The following is a 15,903-nucleotide window of genomic DNA, read 5'->3' as shown; positions in this document are numbered from 1 at the left end:
CATCCCTGTTAACGTCCTGGTGAACCTCCTCTGGACCCTTTCCAAGGCCTTTGCATCTTTCCTCAAGCGTGGTGCCCAGAATATTCCCAGCTGAGACCTGACCAGTGATTTATAAAGTTCTAGCATGATCTCCTCACTTTTATATTCTTTCCCTTATTTAAAACCCCAAATAACCCTTTTGTTTTCATTCATGTGATGTGGGTGTCACTGGCTGGGCCAGCATTTATTGCCCATCCCTATTTGCCCTTGAAAAGGTGGTGGTGAGCTGCCTTCTTGAAACGCTGCAGTCCATGTGGTGTAGGTACACCCACAGTGCTGTTAGGGAGGGAGTTCCAGGATTTTGACCCTGCGACAGTGAAGGAACGGCGATATATTTCCAAGTCAGGATGGAGTGTGACTTGGGGGGGCACTTCCAGGTGGTGGTGTTCCCATCTATCTGCCGTCCTTGTCCTTCTAGATGGTCGTGGTTGTGGGTTTGGAAGGTGCTGTCTAAGGAACCTTGGTGAATTCCTGCAGGGCATCATGTAGATGGTGCACACTGCTGCTGCTGTGCGTTGGTGGTGGAGGGAGTGAATGTTTGTGGATGTGGGGCCAATCAAGTGGGCTGTTTTGTCCTGGATGGTGTCCAGCTTCTTCAGTGTTGTAGGAGCTGCATTCATCCAGGCAATTGGAGAGTATTCCATAACACTCCTGACTTGTGCCTTGTAGATGGTGGACAGGCTTTGGGGAGTCAGGAGTTACTCATCGTAGGATTCCCAGCCTTGGACCTGCTCTTGTAGCCACAGTATTTATATGGATAGTCTATTTCAGTTTCTGGTCAATGGTAACCCACAGGATGTTGACAGTGGGGGATTCAGTGATGGTGATGCCATTGAACTTCAAGGGGCGATGGTTAGATTCTCTCTTGGGAGATGGTCATTGCCTGGCACTTGTGTGGCGTGAATGTTTATTGCCACTTGTCAGCCCAAGCCTGGATATTGTCCAGGTCTTGCTGCGTTTGGACATGGACTGCTTCAGTATCTGAGGAGTCGCAAATGGTGCTGAACATTGTGCAATCATCAGCAAACATCCCACTTCTGACCTTATGATGGCGGAAGGAGAAAGGTGAGGATGAAGCAGCTGAAGATGGTTGGGCCGAGGGCACTACCCTGAGGAACTCCTGCAGTGATGTCCTGGAGCTGAGGTGACTGAACTCCAACAACCACAATCATCTTCCTTTGTGCTAGGTATGACTCCTACCAGCAGAGAGTTTTCCTCCAATTCCCATTGACCCCAGTTTTGCTAGGACTCCTTGATGCCACATTCGGTCAAATGTGGTCTCGATGTCAAGGGCAATCAATGTGCCATGCCAACTTTAAGGAATTGTTAATAGGGGCGCCAAGGTCTCTGTCCAAGAAGGCTGTGGGGGTTCAGTCATCGAGTACATTCAAGACAGAGATCGATAGATTTCTAGATTTTCAAGACATCAAGAAATATGGGGTAGTGCGGGAAAATAGCATTGTGGTTGGATGGCAGAGCAGGCTTGAAGAGCCAAATGCCCTAATCCTGCTCCTATATGCTGGTGCTCTGTGCACATCTGCACTTTTCAAAATTGCGTCATTTATGGCCCACTGTCTTTCAATATTAGTCCTCCCAAATTGCATTATTTCACACTTCTTTGCATTGAACTCCCATCTGCCATGCTTCTTCCAATTTCACCATGCTTATGGCATCCTGAAGCTCTAATATCCTCATCACTATCTAATATTTTGCCAATTTCATATCATCTGCAAACTATATAATGCTGTTCCCTACACCCAAGTCTATGTCATTCATAAAAACTGATAATAATTAACCCAAAACTGGCCCTTCCTCTTAAATGGTTCTGAGAATCTGAAACATGTTGGAGATGGATGAATCACGGTGTTTATAAATATATCTACTTTCGAAGGGTATCGGGTTATATAATACTGGACCAATAGCTCAGAGGTTGAGAGATTAAATCCAACCATAGTAAATTGCAGAATTGAATTCAATAAATCTGATATATTGTGGTACCCTTGAGGCAACTGGGAACTCCTGCTCTGGACGTAGCTTACATTCCTTGCTATGTGGTTAACTCTTAATGTCTTAAGAGCAACATTTAAAGAGTAAATATTGCCTTTTCTACAACCCAAGAACAAAAATTGTGATGCAAAGAAAAAGGTTTGGGGTCTAAAAATATTAATTTGTCATGATCACAAGATGTCAGACTGGGCTCAATCAGTCATAGAACGATACAACAGAGGAGGCCATTCAGCCCTGTGCTGTTTCAATTAGACCCACTCCCTGTTCTTACCCCCATAACCCTGCATTTTTTTTCCTTTTCAAGTGTTTGTCAAATGCCCTTTTGATAGTTACTACTGAATCAACCACTGCAGCCCTTCCAAACAGCATGTTCCAGATCACAACAACTCACTGCCTAAAAAAATTTCTCATCTCCCCTCTGGTTCTTTTGCCAATTATCTTTATTCTGTGCCCTCTGGTTACCAACCTTCTGGCTAGTTTTTAAAAAAGTCGCATTATTTGCTCTATCAAATCCCTTCATAATTTTGAACACCTCTGTGAAATCTTCTCTTAACCTTCTTGCTCTAAGGAGAACAATCCCAGCTTCTCCACATAACTGAAGTCCCTCATCCCTTGTATTATTTTAGTAAGTCTTCTCCGCACTTGGTCAAATGGTTTACTGCTCCTTCTATGTGGTGTTCCGCAAATGTTTGACTGAGTACTATAATTCTTGTACAATAACTTTACATGACATCTTCACACAGCCCGGAGTCCGCAAATCGATTCCCAGTCAGGACATTGAAAGAATTTATCAGATGAATCCTCAGGGGTCCATGAAGCTTACTACTGGATCATTTATGTACAGCTTGGATTTCTCAGGTAAACCAAACCTTCCATCAAAGCCACTGCAGAAAAATGCACTAGCAGCAGCAACTTCCTGTTCCAAATGAAATTAACCTCGGTGTCTTATGTTATCTGTTACAGCCATGACACAGACCAATTTGACAACCAGGAAAGTCAGACAGGTACGTCGCCTTTGAAGACAAATCAAAAGTCTAAACGAGAAAGGAAAGTATGGGTTAAGAGCCATGTTCCGATCAATACATGGTGTTCACGGGACTAATGGAAAGCTGGGAACCAAATGAAGAGTTGAGCATACAAGTACTTCACGAATTATCTGATAGCAACCTCCGATTTCAGTAAATGAGCTGAGGCACTTCTGTGCAAGACTGAGGGAGCGCTGCACTGTCAGAAGTCCATCTGTTGAATAAGCAGAAGAGGAACAGAGCAGTTCTCTAAATGTCTATCAGTCTCTACTCAGCTATCAAACCACAATAAATGGAAGGCCCACCACAACCTTCTCAAGGGCAACCAGAGATGGGCAATGAATCCAGTGATACCCACATCTCAAGAATGACTTTTTAAAATGTACACCTGATGCAGTGCAAGAATTAACCCCTGTGACATTTTCATAAGCTGTATGTTTTACAGTTAGTTGAATCAGAACAATCAAGCAGTTTCTCAAGGTGGAAAGGAATGGAGGTATCAAGATGAATAATATTAGCAGCAATGTTTCCTCTGTTGAATGTACAATTATTCTGGAGAGAAGGGATTAATTTGCTAACACGCCAAAGCCCTAACTCCTGAATGTTAGCGTACGAATGTTTGATACACATGCATTTCACAGCCATTGAAATGATAAGAGAATTCAATCAGGTAGTTACAGAGAAAGTATTTCCTCTGGTGAGGAAATGCAAATCAGAAGTGGCACAATCTTAAATTAGGCCAAATGAGGAGTGAAAGCTGGAAGCACTTTTTCAAACAAAAGCGTGGTGGAAATCTGGAACTCTGTCCTCCCAAAAGGCTGTGGAGGTTGGGGGCTTTCAAGGCTCAGATCTCTAGATTTCTATTGGGTACAGGTATTAAGGGATATGCAACCAAGATGGGTAAATGGAGTTAAAGGTACAGATTAGCCCCATTCCGAATGGCGGGATAGGCTTAAGGTGCTGAATAGTCTGCTTCCCTTGCCAAAATTCCCTCTAATTTTGCGTTGTTGCACTTTGTCGTCCCTTTAAGGTTGATCTGTAGGCACATGCTCACGTGGGCACATTTTAAAGGGAAGACTGGTTGTGAGCAGCCTGATTGTTGCATGCGAGCTTCTGGATTACTGCACAATGCACACCTGTGCACTTTAAAGGGGACAATGCCTGTTACCATGTTTCCAAGATATGACAGTCAGCAGGAAGCTTACATCATGGCCAGAGTTTTCGACTCGGCGAGCGGGGGCGGGGCCCGCTCACCGAGATGTAAAATGATACGGGGGGTGACGTCGGGCATGCATCCTGACATCACCGCGCATCATTTAGATTTTAAGTTCAGCGGGCGCACAGCCTACTCAGTTGCGTGCCTGCCGAACTGTCAATGGCCTATTAAAAACCAATTAAGGCAATCAGCTGAGCTTTTTGGGTGTCTCAGGGACAGTACCAGCTGAGGGAAAAGCATCTAGTAAATGCTCAGAAATACGCTGGAAGAAAACCGTTTGAATCTGTGCCAGCCCAAGCAAGAAGCCGTGGTGTAGAGATAGTGGTAAATCTTCACTGGGGTTTTGTGTCTGTAAGTGTATTGCCGGGGTAAAAGGAGTAGTGTGAGTTTGAATCATTTTCTGGTGTTTGCATTGAAATCTTTCCAATCTTTTTGTTTAGTGTAATATAGTTCATTTTTGTTGTTTAATAAACTTTTTATTCTGTGTGTTAAGAGTACGCTGGCAGACTCTTGTGAATGCGTTCAATAACTGACCTCCATGGTTTCTTAAAAAAAATGTTAGGATCTATCAAGCCAGGTTTCACTCTGGATCTGACTTGTCCAGTATTAAGGATTATAACAACTGCAAAATCCAATCCATTAGCTTCAGGCTCTTTGGAGGTTTTGTAAATACAATCTGATTTGGTCATTCTTAGGCTGTTTGGTTGGAATTTAGCATATAAGCAACAATTAATTCAACCTTTGAAACAAATACAGAAAGGAGATACTGAGAGATAGGGCTCCGATGTGGAATTCAGACCAGGTAATATATTACATATTGAAATACATTACCACAGAATGACTATCGGCTACTCTTATTGAGCACATTAACACAAATATTTACGGTTTGAAAAGGTAATTTGACTTGTCAGTTCCATTGCCTTCATGTACAGATCATGTACAGAGTTAGCCCAATCATGGCTTCAAACCAAACTGATCAATTTCTTTATAGAAGGAAGGTACAAACTCAAAGGTGAAACTAGGTGGAAATTTAGCGGCTTTGCACAAAGTTGTTTCGCTTCACAACAGCAGGAAATATTTCTAGTGCAAATCCAGAAAAGGGGTCTGTCTTAACTTCAGAGTGACTGAGCTAGACTGCCTGCTCTAGATTGGATACTGATGCCAAGGACAGATACAGTGAAATGAGCACCTTTCACAATTTCAGGATGTCAAAAGGTTCTTTACAGGCAATGAAGTACTCTTATTGAAGTTACTCTTGTGGGAAATGCAACAATTTGCACATAGGAAGATTCCACAAACAGCAATGAGATAATAACCAAGCAGTTTTAGTGGTGTTGCTGGGTAGTACTGGGTCGAACCCCCCTGCTTTTCTTCAATATAGTGGCTTTGGGATTGTCTACATCCACCTGAGGGGGAAACAGGTCCTCAATTTAACATCTAAACTCAGATAACCCAGCCCTCCCCGAGTACTGCAACGATAGTGTCAGTTTGGATTTTGTGCTCAAGTCTCTGGAGCGGGACTTGAACTCTCGACCTTCTGACTCTAGCTGACATCTACGCAAATTTATACGACGTCTAAAATCATGTTGAAGCTTAAACCTAATCAATTCATTATCAAATGATAACCCATTCTGCATAAAATTGGTGTGCGTGGAACTGATGGCTGATGATTTACAGCAGCGATGCCGCTGTTAGTTAGGGATCACTACCCTTTAAGTGACACCTATTTTATCTCAGACATGAATTTGTTGTAAGCTTCAAGTTACATATAGTTTGCCTAGTGATGCACACGGACACCCCTCCCTCCCCTGCCAAACTTGAGAATATGGGGATCTCAGCACAACTGTAATTTCCTCATCTCTTCTGCTATGGAAAATCTGCATATGTGCATACACACACACACCATGCAGGCTCATTTTCTTTTTTTAATGTTAAACAGCGTAAAGGGCTTTCTTTCAATCTGGTATCTTCACTTTCTAACCTGCCAAAACAATACCAGATGGTTTTTTTTGTTACAGTACAAATTGATTTATAATTGCTGAATACTGTACATTTCGACTGATCTGTAATTTGGTGCAAGAATATTTGTTCTTTTTTTTTAAATACTTGCAGTATTCAGCAATGATGATGTACAATAATGCCATGCCAAGATAAAGCTTCGCTGAACAAACCATCACAGAATTCATCACAAACTTACAGTTAGACATAGACAAGAAATAACCAATGCCCAAAACATGTGCACAATATATTTTATCTTCACCAAACCATTGCAATCGAACAGAATACCTAAAAATAACCCAAAGACAGTTTCAGAAGACACACGGGTGCCTGGAAACTAAAGATTAACAGGAATGTTGATATGTTCAATTACTTTGGACTGCCCACTTCTTTATCCCTGAAGTACAGAATGGCAGTGAGTATTTTACAAGGGGTTTGACATGCGGCTCGAACAGTTTGAAAAATATCTTCACCTGATGGGCCACATTTATTTATTGCACAACAATAAAGAAATGGAGAGTACGGGCTTCACTGCAAGTCATCTGACTTCCACCTCAAGTTGATTTTGGTTTGTTTATTAGAAGCTAAGGTGGCAACGTGAACCGCCAGAGCCACCTCAGTACAAGCACTGGAGCAACATGGAGAATAAATTAAATTGCTTTGCCTAATATTGCTGTACATTCATTAAGGCTGCAGAACTGGTCCCAGACAGAAAGCTTCTTACCAAATGGAACTAAAACAGAGCACAGCTTGGAAGTATAAAGTAGACGTTCTTCTCACAGCAAAAAAACTGCCAAAAAGACAACTTGCGCTACTTAATTTAAGACCACTTACGACACATAGGAAACTGCTACTTTCTGAGGCATTGTGTGGCTTTTACTGTGTAAGGCCGTGTGGGTTTCACAGCAGCAAAAATGGAACAGGAACCAACTTCCGTAGAAAAGCACAAGGTACCCAAATGGAACTGAAACATGTTTAATTTGTAGCGGTCCTCTTCCAAAAGGCCTGCAATAAGGAGGGGGTAAACACTAACCAAACAGGTCTTTCAGGTCATTGTTAGCAGAGCTGCTGGGTGGCACGGAGTTCGTTGGCAAGCTTGGCTGTGTGAAGTCCTGGGGCGACATGAATGGGTTGGCCTGTAGAGGGGCCATAGTGAAGGTGGGCTGCCCCATCACACTGGGCTGCGCTCCTCCCATTGGACTGTTTGTGGCCGGTGAGCCTTGGGCTGGGACAAACTGTTTCAGCCACTGGTTCTGAGCTGCTGGAGGCTTCTGCGCTGGCTGCGCCATTTGGTTCAAAGTGACTTTGTTGTTCTTCTGAGGGCCCAGCAGGTTGTCCAAAGCTGACAGGTCCACAGCTTTACCTGGCTGAGAGACAGGCCCGGGCCCAGGCTGGCCCAGTGTGCCCATGCCAGAGAAAGTTGGTAGGTTCGTTGCCGATGACATGGGCACTCTAGTGATGCCAGTGCCACTTCGGCCACCATAGAAGTTTTGCCCTGCGCCAGCCATGGCCATGCTGTTGCCGTATGTAGGTTGGAATGCCATGGAAGTGTTGAACCCCATGCCGTTGCTCATGTTTCCCAAAGCATTCATGCTGGTGCTGGAACTGGTGAACCCCATATTGCTGTTGATTGGGGAAGGTGACGAGAATCCACTCGAAGAGATAGTCTGCACAGGACCAGGCTTGGACGTGTTAATGGAAAGTGAGTTCATGGAGGACATGTTTTCTAACAAACTACTCGTCAGGTCTTTGGTCTGTGAACAGGAGAAAAAGAAAAGGGAAGACATGTTCAAACGCTTATCGACAGGAATCACTTCAAAATAGCAACTGGTGTTCAAAGCAGCTTTTCACAGTTTGATATTCATTGATTATAAAATGGTCCAGCACATGAGGCAATCCCCTTTACGTGGTCCCCATGTTAACTTCAAATTAAATTTGGAGAATTATTTTTATTGTGTTAAAGATAATGATTTATTCCAGTTAGCTGCTGGATATTGCTTTAATAAACTGGGAAGCTGTGAGGTATTGCTAAACTGCACCTTGACCCTCACCTTACTGACCTCATCCCCTACTTCTCCACACCAGCTGCCCATGCTACCTAGCAAAGGAAATGAACTGAGCGCCGAGGCTGCTAATAATGCTTTTCCCTGTTCCTCGGATTGCCTCTCGTCAATACGTGATCTCCAGCCCAATGGAACATTAAAATATGGAGCGAGAAAGGCCACTTGGCCCATCACAAAAGGCCACAAATCTGTACTGTTAAGCATAGAACCCTTCAGTGCAAAAGGAGGTCAATCAGCCCATTGTGCCTGTGCTGGCTCTCTATGAAAGAGCTATCCAATTAGCCCCACTCTCCCTGCCTTTTCCTCCCAGCCCCATTAATTTTTCCTTTTCAGGAATTTATTGAATTCCCTTTTTGAATATTACTATTGAATCTGCTTTCACCACCTTCCAGCACATTCCAGGTCGGAATATTAATATTCATCTCACCTCTGGGTCCTTCACCAATAATCTTAAATCTGTGTCCTCTGGTTACTGACCCTCTTCCCAATGAAAACAGACTCTCCTTAGTTACTCTATCAAAGCCATTCATGGTTTTGAACACCTCTATTAAATCTCCGTTAGTCTGCTCTGCTCTAAAGGAACCATAATCCCAGTACTCCACATAACTGAAGTCCTTCATCCCTGGTACCATACATTCTAGTAAATCTCCTCTACACCCCCTCAAAGCATTGATACCCTTCCTAACGCCCAGCCGTACCCATCAGCCTCTCCCTCTTCAAAGGAGGCAAATTGCCACCATGGGAAATCCAAAACAAAATCATTGTGAATCCATTCTCCAAAGCTCCTGATGATCCTCACAGTCCACATTCATAGCTGTTTATGCTCCACAAAAGCCTCTTCCCATCCTAATTCATATTACCCTATCTGACACCCTTCTACTCTTTTCTCATGTGCTTATCAAGCTTCCCCTTAAATGCATCTCAGCTGTTTGCTTCAACTGTTGCTTATGGTGGCGGGTTCCGCTTTATAATTATTCCCCGAGGAAAGAGGTCTCTCCTGAATTCTTTACTGGTTTGTTTTTATTCATTCACAGGATGGGGTATTGCTGGCAAGGCCAACATTTCTTGCCTATCCCTATACAACTAAGTGGCTTGCTGGGCCACTTCAGAGAGCAGTTAAGGGTCAACCACAGGTAAGGAGGGCAGATTTCCTTCCTGAAAGGGTTTTTACAACAATCTGGTAGATACTTGGTCATCATTGTTGATACCAGCTTTTAGTTATAGATTTTATTTCGTTAATTGAATTTCAATTCCCCAGCTGCTGTGGTGGGGTTTGAATTTATGTCTCATTATTATTACCCCAGGCCCCTAGATCACGAACCCAGTAACAAAACCACTATTGCACTATACCCCAAGATTATACTTTTACATTTTTATATATGTGTATATTTAATATTTATAAACCCTTTAGTATTTCTCTGAGGAGGTTCCAAGTGGTGCAAGTACACCATATTGCTTTGAGGGAAATGCCGTGTACAACCAAAGCATTTTATAAATGAACAATTAGAAATCAAAGTGAACAATGAGGTTGTCGAGATGCTCCCGAGAATTAAGACAGCTTTGCAAAGATATACCTGCTTGCTAGGGGCTGAAACTTTAACAGACTTTGGGGCAAGAGGCTGCTGATTTCGAAGTTTCTGAACCTGTTCCTGCTCTTTGGCCAGTCGCTGCTTTTCCTCCATTGTGAGGGGAGTCTGGATGCAGAAGAAAATTTGTTAAAATTATTTCACAGAATGTAGAATTTTACAGCAGAGGAGGAAGCCATTCAGATCACCGTGCCATGCTGACTCTCTGAAAGAGTGATGCTTTCCCCAACACCCTGAAGAAAATTGCTCTTCAAATTATTTTTATCCACTTTCCTTTTCATAGGATCACACATCGCAGGAGTCCCTTCGGTCCACATACCAGCTCCTACTCTCTGATACAGCTATCCAGTTAGACCCCTGCTCTTTCCCCACAGGCCTACAGGTTTTAACAGCAATCGTGGATTCTGTTTCCACTGCTGTTTCTAGTTGAGCATTCCATCTCCTAGCAACACTCTGCATCAAAAGAAATTCTCCTACCTCTTTTTTTTGCCTTTTTTGAAGACCACGTGGAGAGTTTTTCTCTCTTTATCTGAACAAAACGATTCAGTTTGATTACATCTTTAAAATGTTGCTCTGAAGGAATCAGCATCAAGTTACCGCAATCGATCTTTATACTTAAACCCATGGGACAGAATTTTGCCCTCGGATGGTGGGCGGGTCCCACCAGCTCGGTGGCGGGCGGACAGCCGACCTCCATCACCAAAACGGGGCCCGCCACCATTTTGAGTGGGTGGGCCAATTAAGGCCCCGCCCAGCGGCCTGACCAACGGGAAGTGCTATGGCGCTGTGCGCTTCCTGTGCAGGGGGGGGGGGAATTCCCCAGCGGACAAAGTGCGCTCTTTTACGGGGAGATTAGTGACAGGTAAGAAAAGTCAAAAAATAGAAAATTTAAAAAATTAACATGTCCCCCTCATGTGACAATATCACACGAGATGGGACATGTTAATAAAAATGACAAACTTTATTAGATTTTTAAAAAACGGACATGAAACCTCATTCCGCCGCTGGATGAGGTTCCATGTTTTATCAGAAGCCCGCTGGGGCTCCTGGCCTGCCCACCAGCCTTAAGGTTGGACGGGCAGGTCTTTAATTATCTTAATGAGCCTGTCAATGGCCTCAATTGGCCATTGACAGGTTGGTGGATGGACAGCTGATTTCACTGTCTACCTGCCTTCCTAAAAATTTAAAGGGACTGGGATGACGTTGGGGGTTCCTCCCGACGTCATCCCGCGTCTTTTTCCTGTCGGCGAGCGGGCCCCGCCCCCAAATCACCGACGGGAAAATTCAGGCCATGATATTATCTCAGTGAGTTGATTATGTCCCCTCTCCAGTGCCTGGACATTCTCCTGAAAATGCCCAAAACACTGAGCACAATATTTTTTTTAAACTCATTTATGGGATGTGAGCGTCGCTGGCTAGGCCAGCATTTATTGCCCATCCCTAATTGCCCTTGAGAAGGTGGTGATAAGCTGCCTTCTTGAACCGCTGCAATCCATGTGGTGTAGGTACACCCACAGTGCTGTTAGGGAGAGAAATTTACACAGGCATTAATCCAACTCATTCTCCCAAAATATCTTTTGTCTTTTGCATCACACACAGCTTATGAACCCTGAGGAGTGTTCACCTATCCTGTCCTTTCACCATTAGTGCCTCCCTCCCCCTCGCCCCACTCAGTCCTAGCCAATGGTTTGTATAGTTTTACTATTAGCTCTATACTTTTGCGTATGATGCCCTGATTTACAAAACCTTGCAAACCATACTTAATTTCACCTTGTCCTGCCACTTTTAAACTGGTGTGCATCTGAACCCGTAAATGTCTCAGCTCCTTCCTTCCTTTCGAAGCCTCACCTAGACACTCATACATGAGAAGTGTTAGTAAATTACTCTGCCTCTGAAGAACTAGCCAAAGGGAATGTACATGGGTTGGGAATATTTTAAGCGATCAAGGAGGAAAAAAACCACCACTGCTTCAGTAGTACACATGAGCCACAGAGAAAAGAACAAAGGTGAGTATCTTTCCATTTCTTAAATAAAACAACTATTCTCCTTCTTCCTCCTTTTGAGTCTACAAGGGATAACTGTGGCAGAGGTCATGAACAGGCAAACTAGGATAGAAGGAAGGCTTGCTTTCATATAGAACCTTTCATGACCTCATAAAGGCCTGAAATGCTTTACAGCCATTGAAACACTTTACTGAAGTGCAGTCACTATTGCAGGGAACACGGCAAGTTTTTGCACAGCAACATTCCACAAACAGCAATCTGATAAATGGCTAGATCTGTCTTTACTGACACTAAAATTGGTCAGGACACTGGGAAGAATGCCCCAGCTCTTTGAAACAGTACCTTCTACATCCGCTTGAGGGGGCCGATGGGGACCTTAGTTAAATGGCTCATCTGAAAGACAGCGCCACTGACAGTGCTGGGCCTGACATTGTCGGTCTATATTCTGGGCTCAAGTCTCTGCAGTGGGACCCGAACCCATGACCTTCTGACTCAGAGATAAGAGTGAACCACAGCTGATACCAAAACACTTTGGGCTGAATTTTTGCAGCCGAGTGGGGAGGGGAATGGATGTGTGGTGGTGGCGGAAGGGGAGGGCAAGAAAACAGGGGAGAGTCACATCGAGGCAGCTTCCTAAATTATATAAGCTCTTGAGGCAACTGAATAAGATGGAAGACGGGAGGATGTTTCCTCTTGTGTGTGGAACTAGAACTCGGGGACACAGTTTAAGAATAAGAGGTCTCCCTTTTAAGGTTCCCTCAGAGCTGGAGACGTCAAACTCCAACAAAGGCACTGCCAAGACAAAAGGCCACTATGGCCAAAACCAGACCAGTGGAGGGGCTCCCTCTCCACATAATGGTCCTACCTGCTACCTCTTCATTTTAACATCTGCAGAAGGTGTCAAAGAGTGCACACATGTTGATGCACTCTCGCGCTCCCTAACTGCGTCCGCAGTGCCAAACTCTCCTGGTGGGACTGCCATTCGAATATCACTGTCCCTCCTATTGAGCCTCCAGGCTCCTCCTGTCCACCGTCCATCTTTAATTGGATGATGCTCCCAGAGATGGCTTCTTAATAGGTCGCCTCCGGGAAGATCATAACTGATGTCCAACCACGGCCACCTCCAGGTCTTCAACTGGGAATTGAGGCTGAGGTGATGATCGTTACCCAACCGGGAAAATCCAGCCCATTGAGCCAGGTTATAATGAATAGTAAAAACAGGGCAAACATTTGATTTAAAGCATGTCTTACTTTGACTTGTTTCTGCGAATTGGAGACCGATCCATTCTCTTTCCTATTAGCTCCTGCACTGACATCCACTCCAAAGCTGGTGAAGATCTTGTCAATCTATTTTGCGAGACAACAGTACAAATCAATAATTAACACAGAATAGAAGCATCATATATAGATAGCACAGATGGGGTAGATGCACAACTGATCCAGACAAAGAATTTCAACAAGACCCTCTCCAGCCATTCATGTTTCAGAATCCTAGAAACTACAGCAGAGAAGGTGGAAGGTAGCCATTTGGCCCATTGTATCTTTGCCATGCTAGTTTTTCAACTGGCACTGCTGCCCTTTCCCCACTTTCTTTCAGATTATTTCTTTTCAAAAACTTACCTGATTCTCCTATAAATGATGGTGCACCCTCTGACTCAATGGCCACTTGCAGTAAAGCATTCTAACTTTTGTTAAAAATATATTTTAACTGACCACTTTCATTCTTTTAAGATTTCCTGATGCAAGCATTCCATTCGCTGGTAAATCTCATCAGTTTCCAGCTGTACCAGGACTCTCATATGCAAAGGCTTTATCATCTATGCATGGATTTTGATGTCTTCTTCCCATCCATCCTATATTTGATATATTCATATCCATTGCTGCATGATTCCCACAATTATAAAAAGCCCTTTGTAAACCAAGAAAGTAAACAAAGAATACTTGATGCAGCCAGTGACATTGCAAATCTCTACACTTTTTTCATTCATTCACGGGATGTGGGCTTCGTTGGCTGGGCCAGCATTTATTGCCCATCCCTAGTTGCCCTTGAGAAGGTGGTGGCGAGCTGCCTTCTTGAACCGCTGCAGTCCCTCTGGTGTAGGTATACGCACAGTGCTGTTAGGAAGGGAGTTCCAGGATTTTGACCCAGCGACAATGAAAGAACAGCGATATATTTCCAAGTCGCGATGGTGAGTGACTTGGAGGAGAACTTCCCGGTGGTGGTGTCCCATCTATCTGCTGCCCTTGTCCTTCTAGATGGTAGTGGTCGTGGGTTTGAAAGGTGCTGTTGAAGAAGCCTTGGTGAATTCCTGCAGTGCATCTTGTAGATGGTACATGCTGCTGCTACTGTGCGTCGGTGGTGGAGGGAGTGAATGTTTGTGGATGTGGTACCAATCAAGCGGGCTGCTTTGTCCTGGATGGCGTCAAGCTTCTTCAGTGTGTGGGAGCTGCACTCATCCAGGCAAGTGGGGAGTATTCCATCACACTCCTGACTTGTAACTTGTAGATGGTGGACAGGCTTTGGGGAGTCAGGAGGTGAGTTACTCATCACAGGATTCCTAGCCTTTGACCTGCTCTTGATGCCACAATGTTTATATGGCTAGTCCAGTTCAGTTTCTGGTCAATGGCAACCCCCAGGAAGTTGATAGTGGGGTGTTCAGTGATGGTAATGCCATTGAACATCAAGGGCCAATGGTTGGATTTTCTCTTGTTGGAGACAGTCATTACCTGACACTGTGTGGTGCGAATGTCACTTGCCACTTGCCAGCCCAAGCCTGGATATTGTCCAGGTCTTGCTGCATTTGGACATGGACTGCTTCAGTATCTGAGGAGTCGCGAATGGTGCTGAACATTGTGCAAACAGCAGCGAACATCCCCACTTTTGACCTTATGATGGAAGGAAGGTCATTGATGAAGCAGCTGAAGGTAGTTGGGCTGAGTACACTACCCTGAGGGACTCCTGTGGTGATGTCCTGGCATTGAGATGACTGACCCCCAACAACCACAACCATCTTCCTTTGTGCTGGGTATGACTCCAAGCAGCAGAGTTTTCCCCCTGATTTCCATTGACTTCAGTTTTGCTAGGGGTCCTTGATGCCACATTCAGTCAAATGCGGCCTTGATGTCAAGGGCAGTCACTCTCACCTCACCTCAGGAGTTCAGCTCTTTTGTCCATGTTTGAACCAAGGCTGTAATGAGGTCAGGAACTGAATGGCCCTGGAGGAACCCAAACTGGGCGTCAGTGAGCAGGTTATTGCTAAGCCACTTGAGAACTGTTGATGACCCCTTCCATTAATTTACTGATGATCGAGAGTAGACTGATGGAGCAGTAATTGGCCGGGTTGGATTTGTCCTGCTTTTTGTGTACAGGACTTACCTGGGCCATTTTCCACATAGCCGGGTAGATGCCAGTTTTGTAGCTGTATTGGAACAGCTTGGCTAGGGGCGCAGCAAGTTCTGGAGCACAAGTCTTCAGTACTATTGCCGGAATATTGTCAGGGCCCATAGCCTTTGCAGTATCCAGTGCCTTCAGCCGTTTCTTAATATCATGTGGAGTGAATCAAATTGGCTGAAGACTGGCATCTGTGATGCTGGGGACCTCCGGAGGGGGACGAGATGGATCCTCCACTCGGCACGTCTGGCTGAAGATTGTTGCGAATGCTTCAGCCTTATCTTTTGCACTGATGTGCTGGGCTCCTCCGTCAATGAGGATGGAGCTATTTGTGGAACCTCCTCCTCCAGTGAGTTATTTAATTGGCCACCATCATTCACGACTGGATGTGGCAGGACTGCAGAGCTTAGATTTGATCCACTGGTTGTGGGATCGCTTAGCTCTGTCACTTGCTGCTTCTGCTGTTTGGCACGCAAGTAGTCCTGTGTTATAGCTTCACCTGGTTGACATCTCATTTTTAGGTAAGCCTGGTGCTGCACTCTTCACTGAAGCTGGACTGACAGAATAATTTGAGA

General features: G+C 44.5%; 2 protein-coding genes across 4 annotated transcripts in view; one reads left to right on the top strand and one right to left on the bottom strand.

Annotated features, from left to right (window-relative positions):
* The window catches only part of LOC144696406 (putative E3 ubiquitin-protein ligase DTX2), a 40,603-nt gene extending 35,819 nt beyond the window's left edge, over nucleotides 1–4,784 (top strand). For all 3 annotated transcript variants that reach the window (XM_078567653.1, XM_078567654.1, XM_078567655.1), the window contains exons 10-11: nucleotides 2,790–2,904; nucleotides 3,010–4,784. In XM_078567653.1, the coding sequence (XP_078423779.1) occupies nucleotides 2,790–2,904; nucleotides 3,010–3,065 (171 nt within the window). In that variant the 3' untranslated portion in view covers nucleotides 3,066–4,784. The remainder of the gene's footprint in view (nucleotides 1–2,789; nucleotides 2,905–3,009) is intronic.
* A 1,735-nt stretch (nucleotides 4,785–6,519) lies between these two features.
* scyl2 (SCY1 like pseudokinase 2) overlaps nucleotides 6,520–15,903 on the bottom strand; it is a 74,536-nt gene continuing 65,152 nt past the window's right edge. The window contains exons 16-18 of the mRNA XM_078567645.1: nucleotides 13,189–13,284; nucleotides 9,923–10,042; nucleotides 6,520–8,039 (exon numbers count right to left, since the gene is read on the bottom strand). Of these exons, the coding sequence (XP_078423771.1) occupies nucleotides 7,314–8,039; nucleotides 9,923–10,042; nucleotides 13,189–13,284 (942 nt within the window). The 3' untranslated portion in view covers nucleotides 6,520–7,313. The remainder of the gene's footprint in view (nucleotides 8,040–9,922; nucleotides 10,043–13,188; nucleotides 13,285–15,903) is intronic.

This window comes from Cetorhinus maximus, chromosome 22, assembly GCF_964194155.1.
Source record: "Cetorhinus maximus chromosome 22, sCetMax3.hap1.1, whole genome shotgun sequence".
NCBI classification, from domain to species: domain Eukaryota; kingdom Metazoa; phylum Chordata; class Chondrichthyes; order Lamniformes; family Cetorhinidae; genus Cetorhinus; species Cetorhinus maximus.
The sequence above is the reverse complement of the archived record's forward strand: the minus strand, read 5'-3'. Positions and strand labels throughout refer to the sequence as shown.